Source organism: Staurois parvus, unplaced genomic scaffold, assembly GCF_062004578.1.
Source record: "Staurois parvus isolate SC_StPar_1 unplaced genomic scaffold, SC_StPar_1.0 ptg001041l, whole genome shotgun sequence".
Lineage (NCBI taxonomy): Eukaryota > Metazoa > Chordata > Amphibia > Anura > Ranidae > Staurois > Staurois parvus.
The window spans coordinates 421439-443250 of NW_028318837.1; the positions used below are offsets into that span (position 1 = coordinate 421439).

The 21812-nt window shown below is 47.7% G+C and overlaps 1 protein-coding gene across 1 annotated transcript in view; it reads left to right on the forward strand.

Annotated features, from left to right (window-relative positions):
- The window catches only part of GLP2R (glucagon like peptide 2 receptor), a 122390-nt gene that overhangs the window by 65127 nt on the left and 35451 nt on the right, over positions 1-21812 (forward strand). The window contains exons 3-6 of the mRNA XM_089657912.1: positions 8369-8473; positions 15026-15144; positions 18956-19062; positions 21264-21417. Coding sequence (XP_089514038.1) covers positions 8369-8473; positions 15026-15144; positions 18956-19062; positions 21264-21417 — 485 coding nt within the window. The remainder of the gene's footprint in view (positions 1-8368; positions 8474-15025; positions 15145-18955; positions 19063-21263; positions 21418-21812) is intronic.

The window sequence follows — 21812 nt, forward strand, 5'->3', positions numbered from 1 at the left end:
GGTTTTTTGGAGTGTCTTTGAAATCAGTCCTCTGTAGGTCAATAATTTTCATCAAACGATGGGGCATCCTTACATTCCTAACAGATTACCCCGTCCATGTCAGCATAGAGATCCAGCAGGAGATTTTTCCCCCCTGAGATCTGATGGGTTTTACAAAGTGTTCCTTTCATTTTTTTTGAGCCGTGTATATATATAAACAAAACTTTTTTTTTTTAAGCAGTAGGGAATGGTTTGGTAATTTGTGTCCCATTGGAGAGATTTCCTGTCCTGTAGACACAACAAATCCAATCTGGGTGCAGTGTCCCCACTGGAAGATTCCGCCTTTATTCCTGTTCTGATGGCAACTTGAACGTTGCCATCAGAACAGGAATAATTGCCCGGGGGCCCCATGAGTTGTCAGTCCACCACTGGCGGGTGGTGCCTCTGCGGGACCCACACAAATATCTTCAGCCATACCACCCACATGGAGGAATTGGGGACCCGCTGGCGGGTGCCATTGATTCTAATGGCACGCCACCCGCAGTGGAAATTGCAACCGTACTGGGAACTACAGTTGGGCTGCAATTTCCCAAGCAGTGCAGGGACTTCTTCCCTGCATGTCCCGGTGCACAGGAGTCCATTCAAATGAATGGGCTCTGGTGCCTGCGCGACCACACAGATGTGAACAGGGGAAATGGTTTTATTGGCTGACTATTTACACAATTCCCCTTTAACATTGGAAATGTCCGCAGTCCCGTAATTGCATATCAAATTTTATGAGATGAATAAAGCCCTCCGGCTCCACCATGACATGGCGTCTGTAGCCAGCGGCTCTGATTCATCCCGGAGAAAGGAGAGCGCTCGGCCCCTTCCATTCGGCAGACAGGGATTCAGCGCGGCTCCCCCATTCTTCGATGATTAGGAGGGGGGTTTATTAGCGCACTTTATGGGGCGATGAGGGAGTTTGATGATTGTGTAACATGCAGCAATAACAATGTTATCTGGGACGTGGGAAGCAAAGCAATAACCCCGACTCTGGGTGGAGAAATTTTGATTGTAATTATACCTGACTGCAAACAATGAAATATTCAAATAATAATAATTTCCTCCCAGCTGCAGATATTAAAAAATCTTGCTGATCATCTCTATAAAGATCCTTCGGGAGTCGCATGATCGCAGACAGACTGCCATTCAGAATCATTTCTTGTTTGCCTCCAGGTCATGCAAAGTCTTTTCTCGTCTTGCATGAACCGCACACTTGAGATCTCCCCAGAGCGGCTCGATAATATTAAGGTCAGGAGACTGTGATGGCCACTCCAGAACAGGGGCGGACTGAACATTTGGAAACATGGGGCCCGGGGTCAGTAGGGGGCCCCATGAGATGCCCCTGGTACCTTTTTCATAGGCTTTTTTGAGTTTGGGCAAGGACACAGGGGCCCCATGATCCCCTATTGCATGGGGGCCCCATGAGTTGTCAGTCCGCCCCTGCTCCAGAACCTTTACCTTTTTCTGCTTGAACCATTGGAGGGTCGACTTGGCCTTATGCTGAGACTCATTGTGGTGCTGGAAAGTCCAAGAGTGTCCCATGTGCAGCTTTTTTTCAGAAGAATGCAAATTGTCTTCCAGTATTTTCTGATCACATTCTGCATTCATCTTGCAGTCAATTTTCACAAGATTCTTTTGCCTTAAGAGCTCACATGCCTTTGCAGCCACCACCATGCTTCACAGTGGGGGTGGTATTCTTGTCACTATATACCTTGTTGACCCCTCTCTAAACATAGTGCTTATGGTTGTGATTTTAAAGCTCGTCTCTTCACTCCATATTACAGTGTGCCTGAGGCATGTCAAGGTGTTGTCTGGCATGTTGTATCCGGCTGTTTTTTTTGTGGCATTGGCACAGTAAAGGCTTCTTTCTGGCAACTTGACCATGCAGCTCATTTTTATTCAAGTATCTTCATATTGTGCTCCTTAAAACAACCACACTGTCTTTTTCCAGAGCAGCCTTTATTTCTCATGAGGTTACCTGTGGGTTTTTCTTTGTATCCTGAACAATTATTCTGGCAGTTGTGGCTGCAATTTTTCTTGCTCTACCTAACCTTGGCTTAGTATAAGGAGATCCCTGAACTTTCCACATCTTAATAAGTGATTGAACAGTACTGACTGACATATTCAAGGCTTTGGATATCATTTTATATTCTTTTCCATCTTCATATAGTTCTATTACCTTGTTACGCAGGTCTTTAGACAGTTCTTTTCTGCTCCCCATGGCTCAGTATCTAGCCTGCTCATTGCATACACTACTGCTCATATGACATAGTAAAAGGCCAATCACAGCAGCATTTTACCACGTGATCATCTGTGTCCAGTCACAGCTGACCACCATGTAAATACACTTGTCAGTTATCGGCAGTACTTAGCGTGAGGAAAGTACTGCCAGTAACCAGCAACTGTCAAAGCAGACATCAGTGCCACATATCAATGCAGCATCATCAGTGCCTCCTCATCAATGCCCATCAGTGCAGCCTATCAGCGCCTATCAGTGCTGCCTATCAGCACCTATCAGTGCTGCCTGTCAGTGCCCATTAGTGCTGCCTGTCAGTGCCTATCAGTGCCGCCTCATCAGTGCTGCCTATCAGTGCCACCTCATCAGTGCCCATCAGTGCTGCCTATCAGTGCCCATCAGTGCCACCTCATCAGTGCCCATCAGTGCTGCCTATCAGTGCCCATCAGTGCTGTCTGTCAGTGCCCATCAGTGCAGCCTATCAGTGCCCATCAGTGTTGCCTATCAGTGCCCGTCGGTGCCGCCTCATCAGTGCCCATCAGTGCCCCTCATCAGTGCCCATCAGTGCTGCCTATCAGGCCCATCAGTGCCGCCTCATCAGTGCCCATCAGTGCTGCCTATCAGTGCCGCCCCATCAGTGCTGCCTGTCAGTGCCTATCAGTGCTGCCTATCAGCGCAGTGCAGCCTCATCAACGCACATCAGTGAAGGAGAAAAATTACCTGCTTGCAAAATGTTTTAATAGAAACCCAAACATTTTTTTCAAAATTTTCACTATTCTTTCGTTTATAGTGCAAAAAATAACACCCCCCCCCCCCAGCGGTAATTAAATACCACCAAAAGAAATCTCTATGTGTGTGAAAAAAATGATAAAAATGTCATATGAGTACAGTGTTGCATGACGGCGCAATTGTCATTCAAAGTGCGACAGCGCTGAAAATTGGCCTGGGCAGGAAGGGGGTGAAAGTGCCCGGTAGGCAAGGGGTTAAATAAAAGACATATTTTCAATATCATTGCCCAAATTTCCCCATTTCTGCCAGGGGATGCAAACGTTTGAGCACAACTGTAGTGTGAAAACAGATTGTACAGATTGTATGATGTGCGGCTTCAATGCTCTGTGTCTTTGACCCAGAACAAGCATGCAGCAAGTGACGTATCTGACTACATCTTCTAGCTCAGAACAGAGTGAAACCAGAGGATCACTATGACAGACGATTATCATTGGCCGGCGTCCTCCATATTTTTCTCCTCGAAGGTTTCCTAGAAAGGATTGGGAGTAGAGGCGAGGGGTGAGGATTCTGCACGTTCGCCATAAACAGAAGGATAATCCCCTCTGTAAGAAACATTCATTTCCAGCGATATCTGTGCACGAGACGGCCGGCTTAGAAACAGAATCATCACGAAGGAATTTGCTGAATGTAAACGGCCAGGGATGGGGCTCATACATCAAACGCATGGCACTGCGGTCATATCTGTAACGGCACATCGCTATCCCTCTCCCAGAATTCCTTTCCATATATTTCAGTCTCGGGAGGGACGGCGTTGGGAATAGATACACCAATCGCATTCCCTGTCCATGTAGGTAGTGAGATCCGATCGTTCCCATCATCGAATCAATAATTCTGCCATGGAAGGATCCAGGGGCGGACTGACAACTCATGGGGCCCCCGGGCAATAGGGGATCATGGGGCCCCTGTGTCCTTGCCCAAACTCAAAAAAGCCTAAGAAAAAGGTACCAGGGCATCTCATGGGCCCCCCTACTGACCCCGGGCCCTCGGGCGGTGCCCGAGTTTCCAAATGGTCAGTCCGCCCCTGGAAGGATCTCTTCTGCTCCCACAATCCTCCTTCCTCTCCGGTGGAGGCGGATCGCTCTATTCTTCTGTATAATAACGATTGACAATTTGATGTGAACACAGGTCAGGTGTAATGCGTTGGCCAATCACAGTGCGTGATGATGTCACAAGGGGGCGGGGTAACCCCACCCAGGTAGCCCCACCCAGGTAACCCCACCCTCTTGTGACATCATCACAGTATTTAAGAACTGTCATTGTGGCGCAGCTGTCAGTCAGCGTCAAGAGCGGAGCGTTTTTTTTTCTGTTCTTTTTTTGGGTCGGCGGTGGTGGTGGGCATCATGATTGACGTTGGATTTACTTCGGGGGGGCATTTTTTAAATTTTTGTTTTTAATAAAGAACTTGTCAAAGAATGTCTATTGTCATTTTTTACTACATTTTTTTTTTGTGAATGGGTAGCGGTAAAATGTAGGGCTCTTTTTGCTGTTTTTAGTGCATTTTTTAAAATGAATTTCTGATGCATTTCTGGTGCGTTTTCTGGATGCCTGTCTCCCAGAATGCATCTGTGAAATATGGATGTATGACTCCAAAAACGCTCCAAAAACACAACCACGGTGTGTTTTTGATGCTTTTTTTGCGTTTGTGACATGTTTTCCATTAATTTCAATGGAATTGCAGCATGCAGGACTTTTCAAAATGCACAGAACGCACAGCTTAGTGGAGTGAAGAGCAGCCATTATATTGCGTCAGCTCCGCCCCATAGCAGACATACTGCTACAGGGTGGCAGCTGTGCACAAAATCACACCTATATATATATATATATATATATACACACACACACAGTATAGATATATATGTGTGTGTGTGTGTGTGTGTGATATTGCATTTCTAGGTAGGGGGCGCCCTACCCACACTGCGGCTGTCAATCACTGGGTCCCGTCCGATGATTAATCACCAGCGCCCGATGATTGTCGAAGATCTCCGACAGGGGGGAGAACTGTTAGTTAAAGTGGAGTTCCACTCAACCTATAAAAAAAAAAGTCAGCAGCTACAAGAACTGTAGCTGCTGACTTTTAAAAAACAGCCACTTACCTGTCCCTCGGTCCCGTGGTGTGTCCCCCCAGCCCGTTTCATCAGCTGTCCTGTATTCCAGGAGGACGGCATCTTCAGTGTGGGCACCGGCTGTGATAGCTTGCGGCTTCACAGCCAGGCACCCACTGCGCATGCGCGAGTAGCGCTGCGCTTCGTGAATGGTACCGTAGTCTTCTGGGACCTGTCACGTGTCCCAAAAGACTACAGGGAGGGAGGGAGGACACCTTCTGTTTCCGATCGCCTACGATCGGACTGGAAGTGGGAGCGGGTACCTGTCAAATTCGGGTACCCGCTCCCCAAAGGTGCCAATCCTTAATGGGGTGCGGGGGAGCAGTCCTTAAAGCAGAACTTCCCCTTTTGGGTGGAGCTCCGCTTTAACAAAATAGTTCTCCTCCCTGTCAGCTCCTGCACACAGCTTTGCATGGCTCTGCATAGCACAGCCATGCAAAGCAGTGTGCTTACAGTGAACACAGAACATTGTTAAAAACAGCACACAGCACACTGTTAACCCTTTGATCTCCCCAGATGTTAACCCCTTCCTGCCCTGTGTCATTAGTACAGTGTCAGTGCTTTTTATTAGCACTGATCACTGTATTGGTGTCACTGGGGATGTCAGCGACACCAAGTCAGTTCCATCCCAGTCTCAGAATGCCTGCTGCAGTCCCGCTATAAGTCGCTGATCTCTGCCATTACTAGTAAAAAAGTTTTTTAAAAAGCCCAGTATACATACCACCATTGGTAGACGGTATAACTCTGGATCAACTGTGGGTGTAGGATTATAACTTTTTTTTTTTTTTATTGAACTGGATGGACTTTTGTCTTTTTTCAGCCAGACTAACTATGTTGCTATGTAATGTAAACCAATTAATTTAGACGTACTGGGATTTTGTTTTTTGTAAAGACATGGAGCAGAATACATTTTGGCCTATATTTATGAGGAAATTAGATTTTTTTAATTTTTTTTACTGGACATGTTTAATAGCAACAAGTCAAAAATATTGTTTTTTTTCTCAAAACTATCAGACTTTTTTTGTAGCGCAAAAAATAAAAAACGCACAGGCGATCAAATACCACTGAAAGAAAGCTCTATTTGTGGGGAAAAAAGGACATAAATTAAATTCGGGTGCAGCGCTGACCGCGCAATTGTCAGTTAAAGTAATGCAGCGCCGTAACACAAAAAATGGCCTGGCCAGGAAGGGGGGGGGAATCCTCTGGAGGGCAAGAGGTTAAGGGAAATATTTTTATTACGTTTATCTTGCATTTTTTGGCAAAAAAACAAAAGGCACCAGTATGGGTTGCACAGTGGCTAAATGGGTAGCACTTCTGCGTGGCAGTATTAGGGTTGTTGGTTCGAATCCCAACCACAGCACCACCTGCTTGGAGTTTGCATGTTCTCCCTATGCCTGTGGGACCTTAGATTGTACACCCCTTGAGGGTTAGGGACTGATGTGAATGTATAATATGTGCTATATTGCCAAAAGTATTGGCTCCACCCTCCAAATCATGTGATTCAGGTGTTCCAATCACCTCCATGGCCACAGGTGTATAAAATCATCACCTAGGCATGCAGACTGCTTCTACAAACATTGGTGAAAGAATGGGTCGCTCTCAGGAGCTCAGTGACTCCAAGCGTGGTCCCGTGATAGGTTGTCACCTGTGCAATAAGTCCATCCGTGACATTTCCTGGCTACTAAATATTCCACGCTCAACTGTTAGTGGGATTATAACAAAGTGGAAGCAACTGGGAACAACAGCAACTCAGCCACTAAGTGGTAGGCCACGTCACATGACAGAGCGGGGTCAGCGCATGCTGAAGCGCACAGTGCGCAGAAGTCGCCAACTGTCTGCAGAGTCAATAGCTAAAGACCTCCAAACTTGGTGTGGCCTTCAGATTAGCACAACAACAGTGCGTAGAGAGCTTCATGGAATGGGTTTCCATGGCTGAGCAGCTGCAGCTGCATCCAAGCCTTACATCACCAAGTGCAATGCAAAGCGTCGGATGCCGTGGTGTAAAGCACGCTGCCACTGGACTCTGGAGCAGTGGAGACGTGTTCTCTGGAGTGACCAATCACACTTCTCCATCTGGCAATCCGATGGACGTGTCTGCATTTGGCAGTTGCCAGAACAGTACTTGCCCGACTGCATTTTGCCAAGTGTAAAGTTTGGTGGAGGGTGGATTATGGTGTGGGGTTGTTTTTCAGGGGTTGGGCTTGGCCCCCTAGTTCCAGTGAAGGGAACTCTTAAGGTGTTAGCATACCAAGACATTTTGGACAATTTCATGCTCCCAACTTTATGGGAAGAGTTTGGGGATGGCCCCTTCCTGTTCCAACATGACTGTACACCAGTGCACAACGCATGGTCCATAAAGACATGGAGGAGCCAGTTTGGGGTGGAGGAACTTGACTGTCCTGCACAGAGTCCTGACCTCAACCCCATAGAACACCTTTGGGATGAATTAGAGCGGAGACTGTGAGCCAGGTCTCCTCCCCCGACATCAGTGCCTGACCTGACAAATGTACTTCTGGAAGAATGGTCCAACCTTCCCATAGACACCCTCCTAAACCTTGTGGACGGCCTTCCCAGAAGAGTTGAAGCTGTTATAGCTGCAAAGGGCGGGGCCAACTCCATATTGAACCCTACGGACTAAGGCTGGGGGGCCATTAAAGTTCATGTGCGTGGAAAGGGCGGGGCCAACTCAATATTGAACCCTACGGACTAAGACTGGGGGGCCATTAAAGTCCATGTGCTTGTAAAGGCCGGCCGACCAATACTTCTGGCAATATAGTGTATATGTAAAGCGTTGCGTAAGTTGAAGGCGCTATATAAGTACCTGAAATAAATAATAATAATAATAATAAATAATGAAAGGGCCCTAAAAGTCTTGTATGCTAGATTTTTGGTGCATGTTTAAAAAGCGCACCAGGAATGCATCACCCTATTTTAAATGAATCAAAAATCCATAAAAAACACACTGCGTGTGTTTTTGGTGCTCTGTTTGAGTCACTTGTCCATGTTTCAGAGGTATATGAAAGCACAAGCACCAAAAAAGCATTAAACGCATCAAAAAAGCATCAAAAACACACATGTGTTGTTACTGCATTTTTTTCAATGGCCCTTTTGGGGAATCAAAATAATATCTGATTCTAACAGATATCACATTGTGGCATTTTGATGGTAACAATTTGCATCTCTTCCCTGAATAATGACTTTTTCTTCTATGTTTCAGGTGTGTACTGCAATGGGGTGTTTGACCAGGTTGCCTGCTGGCCGTTCTCCCCTCCCGGTAATGTGTCGGTGGCCTGTCCCTGGTATCTGCCCATGAGGGATGACGGTACGGAGTCTGAATAAAGCACATCAGTGTATTCGCTGATTTTGTCTATTTTATATTTTGATGTGTATTTTCATGATCTGAGGTCAGATGACATGTATATCAGTTGGGGCACATTTATACCTGCTGCCTCTCTGAATAGCGATCCGCAATCGATCACTTTTTAGAGGGCAGTTGGAAGGTGATATGTCACCTGCTTACCGCTCGCTGTAACATTGAAAGGGCCACGCCATACCACCGTTCTGCAAGCAGGGGCGGACTGACCATTCGAGCACTCGGGCACTGTCTGAGGGCCCAGGGTCAGTAGGGGGCCCCATGAAATGCTCCTGGTACCTTTTTTATAGGCTTTTTTGAGTTTGGCCAAGGACACAGGGGCCCCATGATCCCCTATTGCCCGGGGGCCCCATGAGTTGTCAGTCTGCCCCGTCTCCAAGTGTGTTTGTCGGGCAGTTATGACGCGGTCACATCCACTTGCATTCTGCGGCGGTACTGTATGACATGTAGCATAATTTTATTCTGCAGACGCAAAGTGAATCATCAGGGCGGTGGCATTTGTGCAATCCCTTCGGCTGCTGTTGTGGTTTAAGGGGCGCTTTAAACCCGTGGCCTTTTTTTTACCGCCCTGAATGAGTGAGCTCTAGAAGTCAATGTTAATCATGACTGGATGACATTCAGTTTTCTCTGTGTTTCATATATTATAAACAATTGGCAAATTTTTTTCATCCTTTATAACAACTCAGTGCTGCTGATCGCCTTCAGCCTCTTGGCAGTCACTTCCAGACTACAGACACTCCAGCAATGGCTGTATGGCAATTCTCAGGGTGGGCACTGATGGTGACAACAGTGGACCATGTCTGTGTAATGTGTACTGAAATGGCCATTGGGCCACCTGGGCAGGGGTGGACTGACCATTGGGGAACTCGGGCACTGTCCGAGGACCCAGGGTCAGTAGGGGGCCCCATGAGATGTCCCTGGTACCTTTCATAGGCTTTTTTGGGTGTGATTTGAGTATGGTTGAGGACACAGGGACCCCATGATCCCCTATTGCCCGGGGGCCCCATGAGTTGTCAGTCCACCCCTGCACCTGGGATTAGGTAATGAAAGCTGAAGATTTTAAAAGTTAAAAAGAAATGGCCCTGAAATGATGTGATTGGTGATCAGTGATTGGGCTTACAGATCAATGGACGGTTCATCAAGGTAAAGTCTGGGGTCTGATGAGGTGCTGCGGACTGTGAGTGACCGCCAGCACCGAGGGGTGTGCAAGTCCTGGGGGCTCATCATTGGTTGATGTGATGACATGCAAAGGAGGAGTGGCCAACCAATGCTGCTATATTTAAAGACCTGCACATGTCACTTGGCAGTTCTATTGAGACTCCATGAAGACAATGTTTAGTTCATTGGATCTGTCCCCATAAATGGTCCGAATCATGAGACCCCAGAGATGGCGTGAGCCAGGGGCGGACTGACCATTTGGAAACTCGGGCACTGCCCGAGGGCCCAGGGTCAGTATGGGGCCCCATGAGATGCCCCTGGTACCTTTTTCATAGGCCCCATGATCCCCGATTGCCCGGGGGCCCCATGAGTTGTCAGTCCGCCCCTGGCGTGAGCCTCTTCTCCTCTCCGGGCGCGGTGACCCGTATACATCTGTGTACATCCCATGTCTGTTCTCTCTTCATGTTTGAAGGTCGGCAATCTATTTCCAGCTTTCTCCTTCAGGGGATCATGTGACCGTGTACTGACCCGCCGATCTCCCGCTTACATCACATACAGAATAATTACAGGCAGCATAAATTTCCATACAGAAGGAAATAAAATATTTATATTGAAAATGACACGTGTTCTCCAGATGTATGGAGTCCGATCACTTCACCTCCGGAGGAAATGCCGGGAAATACATCTACACTGCGCCAAAGTATCATTTACAGCGAGAAATATTCCAGAGAAGAGCCTGTGAGGGCAAAATTCACCTAAATATGCTATATATATCAGGAGTGACATCACCGATCCCCAGATATAAGTTATATTACACGGGAGTGACATCACCGCTCTCCAGATATAAGATATATTATACGGGAGTGACATCACCGCTCTCCAGGTATAAGTTATATTATACGGGAGTGACATCACCGCTCTCCAGATATAAGATATATTATACGGGAGTGACATCACCGCTCTCCAGATATAAGATATATTATACAGGAGTGACATCACCGCTCTCCAGATATAAGATATATTATACGGGAGTGACATCACCGCTCTCCAGATATAAGATATATCATACGGGAGTGACATCACCGCTCTCCAGATATAAGATATACGGGAGTGACATCACCGCTCTCCAGATATAAGATATATCATACGGGAGTGACATCACCGCTCTCCAGATATAAGATATATTATACAGGAGTGACATCACCGCTCTCCAGATATAAGATATATTATACGGGAGTGACATCACCGCTCTCCAGATATAAATTATATTATACGGGAGTGACATCACCGCTCTCCAGATATAAATTATATTATACAGGAGTGACATCACCGCTCTCCATATATAAGATATATTATACGGGAGTGACATCACCGCTCTCCAGATATAAGTTATATTACACGGGAGTGACATCACCGCTCTCCAGATATAAGATACATTATACGGGAGTGACATCACCGCTCTCCAGATATAAGATATATTACACAAGAGTGACATCACCGCTCTCCAGATATAAGATATATTACACGGGAGTGACATCACCGCTCTCCAGATATAAGATATATTATACGGGAGTGACATCACCGCTCTCCAGATATAAGATATATTATACAGGAGTGACATCACCGCTCTCCAGATATAAGATATATTACACAGGACTGACATCACCGCTCTCCAGATATAAGTTATATTATACGGGAGTGACATCACCGCTCTCCTGATATAAGATATATTACACGGGAGTGACATCACCGCTCTCCAGATATAAGATATATTACACGGGAGTGACATCACCGCTCTCCAGATATAAGATATATTACACGGGAGTGACATCACCGCTCTCCAGATATAAGATATATTATACGGGAGTGACATCACCGCTCTCCAGATATAAGATATATTATACAGGAGTGACATCACCGCTCTCCAGATATAAGATATATTATACAGGAGTGACATCACCGCTCTCCAGATATAAGATATATTATACAGGAGTGACATCACCGCTCTCCAGATATAAGATATATTATACGGGAGTGACATCACCGCTCTCCGGATAGAAGTTATATTATACGGGAGTGACATCACCGCTCTCCGGATATAAGATATATTATACGGGAGTGACATCACCGCTCTCCAGATATAAGATATATTATACAGGAGTGACATCACCGCTCTCCAGATATTAGATATATTATACAGGAGTGACATCACCGCTCTCCAGATATAAGATCTATTATACAGGAGTGACATCACCGCTCTCCATATATAAGATCTATTATACAGGAGTGACATCACCGCTCTCCATATATAAGATATATTATACAGGAGTGACATCACTGCTCTCCAGTCATATTACACACTCGAAGGACATGTTGCTCCCTGGCAGTCAGCGGTGATAGGGTGACACCAGGATGGGGTCACATTTGATTCCCAATCAGTGTAAATGAGGAAATCTATATATGGATCGGCTCGTTATACATAATAGGGAGGCCGGTGTCGGGATCATTTCTTCCGGCAGACAAATAGCTATGATATCAGTACATGTCACAATGATGGATTCCTTGGTCGCTCTTGGATGGAGACATCAGAATATTCGTCTGTCAGCAGATGGAGATCTCACAGATGCATTTCATGGGGCAAAGAGTGACCAATCAGAAAACATCTTGTTTTCTGTTCTAATAAACCGAAATAATAAACTGGTCAGATAATGCGACATGAGGGACGGCGAGAAGACTTTCTGTTCCTGGGGTCTCCATGCCTCGCCAGTCTGCTTTAATATGTCATATCCGCCACTAGAGGCAGCAGAGTACAGGCACGGTGCGCCTCTTGCTGACTGTCCCATATAGCCATTATGAAGCCAAGGAAGAGTCTCACTTCTTCTGCTGCATTACCATTAATGGAAGATAAGATCCATTTGTAAAGGTCCTGGCAGGTGGGCAGAGCCTCTGATAATTGGGGTAAAAGTCCAGAACGTTCATTAAAGTGGGACAGCACTACATCTGCGCACCACAAATCAAAGATGCATTTTCATTCATTGTTATTATTCAAAGCAAACTCCCCCATCCATCCATATCTCCATGCTATATTTTGCTGAGAAATCATTTTGAAAAACACCCCCTGGCATTCCTGGCAGTGGCCATCTTGAGTAAGGGCAGGTGATTTATGTAGCATTGTATTATTATTATTTATTATTATTATTATACAGGATTTATATAGCGGCAACAGTTTGCACAGCGCTTTACAAAATGAAGGTAGACATTACAGTTACAATACAATTTGGTACAAGAAGAAACAGAGGGGCCTGATCCTGGGAGCTTACAATCTAGGAGGAAGGGTTGAGTGATACAAAAGGTAATAGTTGTGGGGGGGATGAGCTGATGGAGGAAATAAATGGCGGTTTACTAGGTAGAAGCAGGATAGACTTCTTGAAAGAGAAAGGTCATAGATCATCTAAAGGTGGATAGATTAGGAGACAGCCGGAGAGGTTGGGGTAGAGAGTTCCATAGGATGGGAGAAGCTCGGGAGAAGTCCTGGAGGTTACACGGGAGCTAGAGAGCAGAAGGTCTTGGGAGGATCAAAGAGAGTGGTTTGGTTGATATTTTGAGACCAGGTTGGTGATGTAGTTGGGGCAGAGTTGTGGATGGCTTTGTAAGTTGTTGTTAGTTTTTTGAATTTTATTCATTGAGCCAGTGGAGGGATTGGCAGAGAGGGGATGGTGGACACTGAATGGAGGTCAGTGGAGGGATTGGCAGAGAGGGGTGGAGGACACTGAATGGAGGTCAGTGCAGGGATTGGCAGAGAGGGGTGGAGGACACTGAGTGGAAGCCAGTGGAGGGATTGGCAGAGAGGGTGGAGGACACTGAATGGAGGTCAGTGGAGGGATTGGCAGAGAGGGATGGAGGACACTAAGTGGAGGCCAGTGGAGGGATTGGCAGAGAGGGGTGGAGGACACTGAATGGAAGCCAGTGGACGGATTGGGAGAGAGGGTGGAGGACACTGAATGGAGGTCAGTGGAGGGATTGGCAGAGAGGGATGGAGGACACTAAGTGGAGGCCAGTGGAGGGATTGGCAGAGAGGGGTGGAGGACACTGAATGGAGGTCAGTGGAGGAATTGGCAGAGAGGGGTGGAGGACACTGAATGGAGGTCAGTGGAGGAATTGGCAGAGAGGGGTGGAGGACACTGAATGGAGGTCAGTGCAGGGATTGGCAGAGAGGGGTGGAGGACACTGAGTGGAAGCCAGTGGAGGGATTGGCAGAGAGGGGTGGAGGACACTGAATGGAGGTCAGTGGAGAGATTGGCAGAGAGGGATGGAGGACACTAAGTGGAGGCCAGTGGAGGGATTGGCAGAGAGGGGTGGAGGACACTGAATGGAAGCCAGTGGAGGGACTGGCAGAGAGGGGTGGAGGACACTGAATGGAAGCCAGTGGAGAGATTGGCAGAGAGGGGTGGAGGACACTGAGTGGAAGCCAGTGGAGGGATTGGCAGAGAGGGGTGGAGGACACTGAGTGGAAGCCAGTGGAGGGATTGGCAGAGAGGGGTGGAGGACACTGAGTGGAGGCCAGTGGAGGGATTGGCAGAGAGGGGTGGAGGCCAGTGGAGAGATTGGCAGAGAGGGGTGGAGGCCAGTGGAGAGATTGGCAGAGAGGGGTGGAGGACACTGAGTGGAAGTCAGTGGAGAGATTGGCAGAGAGGGATGGAGGACACTGAATGGTTAGTGAGGTGGATGAGCCTGTCAGCAGTATTCACGATGGACTGGAGGGGGGATAGCCTATGTAAAGGTAAGCCAATGAGGAGGGAGTTGCAGGAATCCATCTGCCCTTTTATCATTAAAACCTATCCTTGGGCTCATGTCAGTGACTAGGCCTAGGCTGAGATATGCCTAGGCTAAGATGATGTCATCAGTCTGCTGCAGGCAGGAGAAAGTATTTCCTCAGTCCCCCCCCCCCTCCCGTGATAAGGCTGTACAATGAAACTTTGCATAGTGGAGAGTCTACAGCAAGGGCTGATTTGTGACATCTGTGAACTCAGCCTAGAATTACACAGGCATCAGGATCATAGTCCGGGAAGTACATGGTGACCGTGGTTGATGCCTGAACAAAGATGGCACCATGCTTCTGAAGGGAAAATCAGATGAAGACATTGTCGGGGGAGTACTGTGATCACTGAGAGAGGTAATAGATATCGGAAGTTTTACAATGAAACGCGGCACTAAAATTGGAAGTTTATATCTGATGACAGGTCCACTTTGATGTCCCGGTTTTCTGCTGTCACATTAGCGGGGTACAATAGTTCTGGGGGCAAGGTACATGCGACTCATCTATGTCTGCGTGCTTTGTTGCAGGGAGCACTGGCTACGCATACAGGCTCTGCACCGACAATGGGACTTGGCAGTGGGATGAGAACAGATCCGAGGTTTGGCGCGATGTCACGGAATGTTCTGCAAAAATTAACTCCATACCGGTGAGTCTGACATGTTTCTCTTTTGCCTTAATCCTGGGATTACTCCAAGCTGTAGACGTGTTATATGTCCAAACCCCAGCACAGCACAGACCACGCCACGGACACCGCAGGCGACATACCAGACACCAAACTACAAAATCATTGTCAGTATTAATATAAGCGGAATGAGCAGATCAGTTCATCAGGACCATCAATCATTGGCAGGCAAGGGACCCCCACGCTGCAGAATAGAGCGTAGGCTGGGCCCCTGGATGTGGGCTCCAATGGGAATGTGGAGGAATATTGGGCAGGATTTCCCACCCACTGTAATGTTATTGGTCTAATGACAAAATAAAACATTTATTATTACTATAATAAATGCTGAAGCTGAACTCCGGGCAGATATAAAAAATCATTAACACATCATAATATATCCGGTCCGAGCATGTAGGCCCTTTACAGAATCATCTAGAGGGGGTGACTGGGGACAAAGAGAAGGCAAAGGTATGAAATCCCTTCTTCAGCTCTGTGCATACAATGGAGCATGGGGGGGCTCTTGTCCATAATGGGGGGTGGTACTGACACAGCTCCAGATGATCCACATTGGCTCACAACTGATATGATCCAGAAATATTTAGACAGAATAAAGGTGAATAAAGCCCCTGGACCAGATGGCATACACCCACGGGGCCTTAAAGAATTGAGCTCTGTCATTTCAAAGCCATTGTTTCTCATTTTTAGGGACTCTTTAATGACTGGCATAGTACCACTGGATTGGTGTAAGGCCAATGTGGGGCCGATATTTAAAAAGGGGTCAAAATCTTTACCAAGTTATTATACACCTGTTAGTGTAACTTCTATAGTTGGGAAGATACTGGAGAGTTTAATAAAAGACCACATAGATGAGTTCTTGCTGGAAAAAGATATTTTAAGTAACAAACAGCATGGATTCATAACAGACAGAAGTTGTCAAACAAATCTGATTTCTTTTTATGAGGAGGTGAGCAAAACCTTGGACAGAGGGGTGGTGGTGGATGTGGTATACTTGGACAGAGGGGTGGCGGTGGACGTGGTATACTTGGACAGAGGGGTGGCTGTGGACGTGGTAGACTTGGACAGAGGGGTGGCTGTGGATGTGGTATACATGGACAGAGGGGTGGCGGTGGACGTGGTATACTTGGACAGAGGGGTGGCGGTGGACGTGGTATACTTGGACAGAGGGGTGGCGGTGGAGGTGGTATACTTGGACAGAGGGGTGGCGGTGGACATGGTATACTTGGACAGAGGGGTGGCGGTGGACGTGGTATACTTTGACAGAGGGGTGGATGTGGACGTGGTATACTTGGACAGAGGGGTGGCGGTGGACGTGGTATACTTGGACAGAGGGGTGGTGGTGGATGTGGTATACTTGGACAGAGGGGTGGCTGTGGACGTGCTATACTTGGACAGAAGGGTGGCGGTGGACATGGTATACTTGGACAGAGGGGTGGCTGTGGATGTGGTATACATGGACAGAGGGGTGGCGGTGGACGTGGTATACTTGGACAGAGGGGTGGCTGTGGACGTGGTATACTTGGACAGAGGGGTGGCGGTGGACGTGGTATACTTGGACAGAGTGGTGGCGGTGGACGTGGTATACTTGGACAGAGGGGTGGCGGTGGACGTGGTATACTTGGACAGAGGGGTGGATGTGGACGTGGTATACTTGGACAGAGGGGTGGCGGTGGACGTGGTATACTTGGACAGAGGGGTGGCGGTGGATGTGGTATACTTGGACAGAGGGGTGGCTGTGGACGTGCTATACTTGGACAGAAGGGTGGCGGTGGACGTGGTATACTTGGACAGAGGGGTGGCGGTGGATGTGGTATACTTGGACAGAGGGGTGGCTGTGGACGTGGTATACTTGGATAGAGGGGTGGCGGTGGACGTGGTATACTTGGACAGAGGGGTGGCGGTGGACATGGTATACTTGGACAGAGGGGTGGCGGTGGACGTGGTATACTTGGACAGAGGGGTGGCGGTGGACGTGGTATACTTGGACAGAGGGGTGGCGGTGGATGTGGTATACTTGGACAGAGGGGTGGCTGTGGACGTGCTATACTTGGACAGAAGGGTGGCGGTTGACGTGGTATACTTGGACAGAGGGGTGTCTGTGGATGTGGTATACATGGACAGAGGGGTGGCGGTGGACGTGGTATACTTGGACAGAGTGGTGGCGGTGGACGTGGTATACTTGGACAGAGGGGTGGCGGTGGAGGTGGTATACTTGGACAGAGGGGTGGCGGTGGACGTGGTATACTTGGACAGAGGGGTGGCGGTGGACGTGGTATACTTGGACAGAGGGGTGGTGGTGGACGTGGTATACTTGGACAGAGGGGTGGTGGTGGACGTGGTATACTTGGACAGAGGGGTGGTGGTGGACGTGGTATACTTGGACAGAGGGGTGGTGGTGGACGTGGTATACTTGGACAGAGGGGTGGCGGTGGACGTGGTATACTTGGACAGAGGGGTGGCGGTGGACGTGGTATACTTGGACAGAGGGGTGGCGGTGGATGTGGTATACTTGGACAGAGGGGTGGCGGTGGACGTGGTATACTTGGACAGAAGGGTGGCGGTGGACGTGGTATACTTGGACAGAGGGGTGGCTGTGGACGTGGTATACTTGGACAGAGGGGTGGCTGTGGATGTGGTATACTTGGACAGAAGGGTGGCGGTGGACGTGGTATACTTGGACAGAGGGGTGGATGTGGACATCTCTGGATTGAATCTGAAATTAGCAGCAACAGCTGTTTTTGTTACTTTATCTTTGATTAGACTATTCCTTTGCATCTTATTATATGTGTCTGGAGGGCTACAAGGCCTTTGCGCTCGGTGATGCCATTCAAAGTTAAAAGCACTGCCGCATGTTGCAGTAATGCCCACAACACAACAGAGTATTGGCCCCACATGTCATTATTTAGGGCCCATTCACTCTATGGCACTGGGGCAATACACGCACAGCGTTGAGTTTACCGCAGCGCACAGTAATGTGCATTCTACGCATTGGTGCAATTCACTACCATTCTGAATGGCACCCCAATGCACCCTTGCGACAGAAGTAGGTTGCATTGCAAAAAAAATGACGCATGACCCTTTTAGGAAGTGTGGAATGTCATCGGTAATCTTTTGCGTGGAATTCCGATCCTCCTCGCCATGTATGTGATCTGCTAGTTGTCTTAGCAGAGTTTACATTACATCAGTTAAATCCCAGGTACAGAATGTTCCCACATCTCCGCAAATATGGAAACATCCATTACGACCTGCAGGATCTCAGCCGGCTGTTTATGAATGTTTAAATGAAGGAATCTGTCTGTATAGAGATTGGGTTATGTGGCAGCAGAAATCAATTGCGTTGTGCTCGTCGGCTGCAATGAGAACCTGCTACCAAACTAAAAGCACTTTGACCTGCAGCAGTTCATTCTTTACATAAATGCGTTTCTGCTTCCAACAGAGCATGCAAATCAATTTTATGATACAATGGTAATTGCATTCGGGGATCTCAGAGATTAAAATATGAAAACTGCTGATTTTCCACTGCAGATTACTCAGCAACATATACATGAAAATAACTGACCTCTAGTTTCATTGGACAATCTCATTCTGACTGTGGGTAATGAATGTGTAAGGTGCTCACTCCCAGCTAAGGGGCGATAGATGCTACATCAACGACGTAGAAGTCCCTCTAATGCAAATGCAAATCTCCATCTTCTGATACAAGTTGCATGTAAAAATCATTGTAAATGTAATAAGAAATGTGGATGTGTTTTAATTGGTCGGTTGTTTCTCTGATCAGTACAAGGAAACTGCGCTGATGCTGTTACTGCGAATATGTTACACGGTTGGCTATTCCATTTCCCTGGGGACCCTGGTGGTGGCGCTCTGCATCCTCCTTGCCTTCAGGTCAGTATATCCTACAGCCAGAGGTAGAACTTTATATCATCTTCTTCTCACCTCCCAGGCGTCACTGTAAATGTGGCCCCATAGTGGAGGCCGATATTATTCTGAAATGAGAGATCAACCCTGCAGAATACTAATTGCTGTGTGAACTGTGAGAACATTAATTTACTCTAATTATCTGCCAGATGCTATTTCCACCTGGATAAATCACCCGGAATCCACCTTGTACCAGCGAGCATGGGGTCTGATGCAGACACAGTCAGTCTCCCTTGTACAATACTTCAAGTGGAATTGTGGCTGAGCTATGGATAGTCAAAGATTTACATATTCTGAATAAGCAGTAAAAATGAAACTTTAAAACAAGCTCTTATTGACTTCTGTAGCTGTAGGCACTGTGGAGCAAATCATTCTCAAAGTCACAAATCTTAATAAGTGGTAAAAAGAAAACTTTAAAACAAGCCCTTATGGACGTTTGTAGCTGTAGGCTCTGTGGAGCAAATCATCCTCAAAATTACAAATCTTAATAAGCAGTAAAAAGAAAACTTTTAGGCACTTTGGAGCAACTCATTCTCAAAATCACAAATCTTAATAAGTTGTAAAAAAGAAAATAAAAAAAAGCCTTTGTAGCTGTAGGCACTGTAGAGAAAATCATCCTCAAAGTCACAAATATTAATAAGCAGTAAAAAAAACAAGTTCACAACAGGGGCGGACTGACAACTCATGGGACCCCCAGGCAATTGGCGATCATGGGGGCCCTGTGTCCTTGCCCACACTCAAAACACACCCAAAAAAGCCTATAAAAGGTACCAGGGGCATTTTATGGGGCCCCCTACTGACCCCGAGCCCTCGAGCATTGCCCGAGTGCTCGAATGGTCAGTCCGCCCCTGGTTCACAATGACCTCTGTAACTGTAGGCACTTTGGAGCAACTCCTCAAAAATCACAAATCTTAACAAGTGTTAAAAAGAAAACTTTAAAACAAGCCCCTGATTGATTTTTGTAACTGTAGGCACTGTGAAGAAAATCATTCCTAAAATTACAAATCTTAATGATCAGTAAAAAGAAAACGTTAAAACACGACCTTATTGACCTCTGTAGCTGTAGGCACTGTGGAGCAAATCATTCTCAAAATCAAAAATATTAAATATTCAGTAAAAAGAAAACTTTAAAAGAAGCCATGGACCTGGGAGTCATTGCCAGGAGGTAGAATGGTGCCACTGCCGGAAGGGGAATGGAGTCACTGCTGGCAGGGAGAATGGAGTCACTGCTGGGAGGGTGAATGGAATCACTGCTGGGAGGGTGAATGGAGTCACTGCTGGGAGGGTGAATGGAGTCACTGCTGGGAGGGGAATGGAGTCACTACTGGGGGGGGGGGGGTGGAGTCAATGCTGGGAGGGAGAATGGAGTCAATGCTGGGAGGGAGAATGGAGTCACTGCTGGGGGGGGGGGGGGGAATGGAGTCACTGCTGGGAGGGGGTATGGAGTCACTGCTGGGAGGGAGAATGGAGTCACTGCTGAGGGGGGGAATGGAGTCACTTCTGGGAGGGGAATGGAGTCACTGCTGGGGGGGGGATGGAGTCACTGCTGGGAGGGGAATGGAGTCACTGCTGGGGGGGGGGGATGGAGTCACTGCTGGGGGGGGGAATGGAGTCACTGCTGGGAGGGGGAATGAAGTCACTGCTGGAAGGGAGAATGGAGTCACTGCTGGGAGGGGGAATGGAGTCACTGCTGGGAGGGGGAATGGAGTCACTGCTGGGGGGGGGGGAGTATGGGGCGCTAAGCTGCTAAGTTACTGATAGGAGGGGGAGCTGAGATGCTGCGTCACTGCTGGGAGGGGGAATGGAGTCACTGCTGGGGGGGGGGGAGTATGGGGCGCTAAGCTGCTAAGTTACTAATAGGAGGGGGAGCTGAGATGCTGCGTCACTGCTGGGAGGGGGAGCAGGGAGAATCTTCAGCTGATCTGACATTTGAACAAGCAAGATGTGAATGTTTCCTACTGAGCGCAGTGATACTTCACAAGTCTGTACGGAGAACAAACCGGAACAAGCAGATAATGAATGTGACCTCCAGTCCATCTTTGCACCTCCAGACCTCCACTATGAACGTTGTCATAAATGCGATCTATCAGTGCGTCTCTCTGCCGATCGCCGACATTCATAGGATGGGACGATCTTTTTATCATGAACACATTTCTGCTCTTTTCCAGGAAGCTTCACTGCATGAGAAATTACATCCACATCAACCTCTTCGCCTCGTTCATTATGCGAGCGATGGCGGTTCTGGTAAAAGACATCGTGGAGAACACCAGCCATACGGTGCCGAGTCCCACCGACGAGGACGGCTGGAGGTCCAGATTAAATGTGAGTGTGACTCCTGCCTGGTGTGCGGTGCGATCTCTGTGCCTGCTAAAGATATTCCACGTTAAAGGGGGCTTCCACTTTATCCCGACTGCATAATGTGAAATAATAAGTAGAATCAACTACCTTGGGCGAAATCTCCCCATTGTGGGAGGGGCAGAGACACAAACTACTGCAGGAAATCTCACCATTGTGGGAGGGGCAGAGACACAAACTACTGCAGGAAATCTTACCATTGTGGGAGGGGCAGAGACACAAACTACTGCGGGAAATCTCACCATTGTGGGAGGGGCAGAGACACAAACTACTGCAGGAAATCTTCCCATTGTGGGAGGGGCAGAGACACAAACTACTGCGGGAAATCTCACCATTGTGGGAGGGGCAGAGACACAAACTAC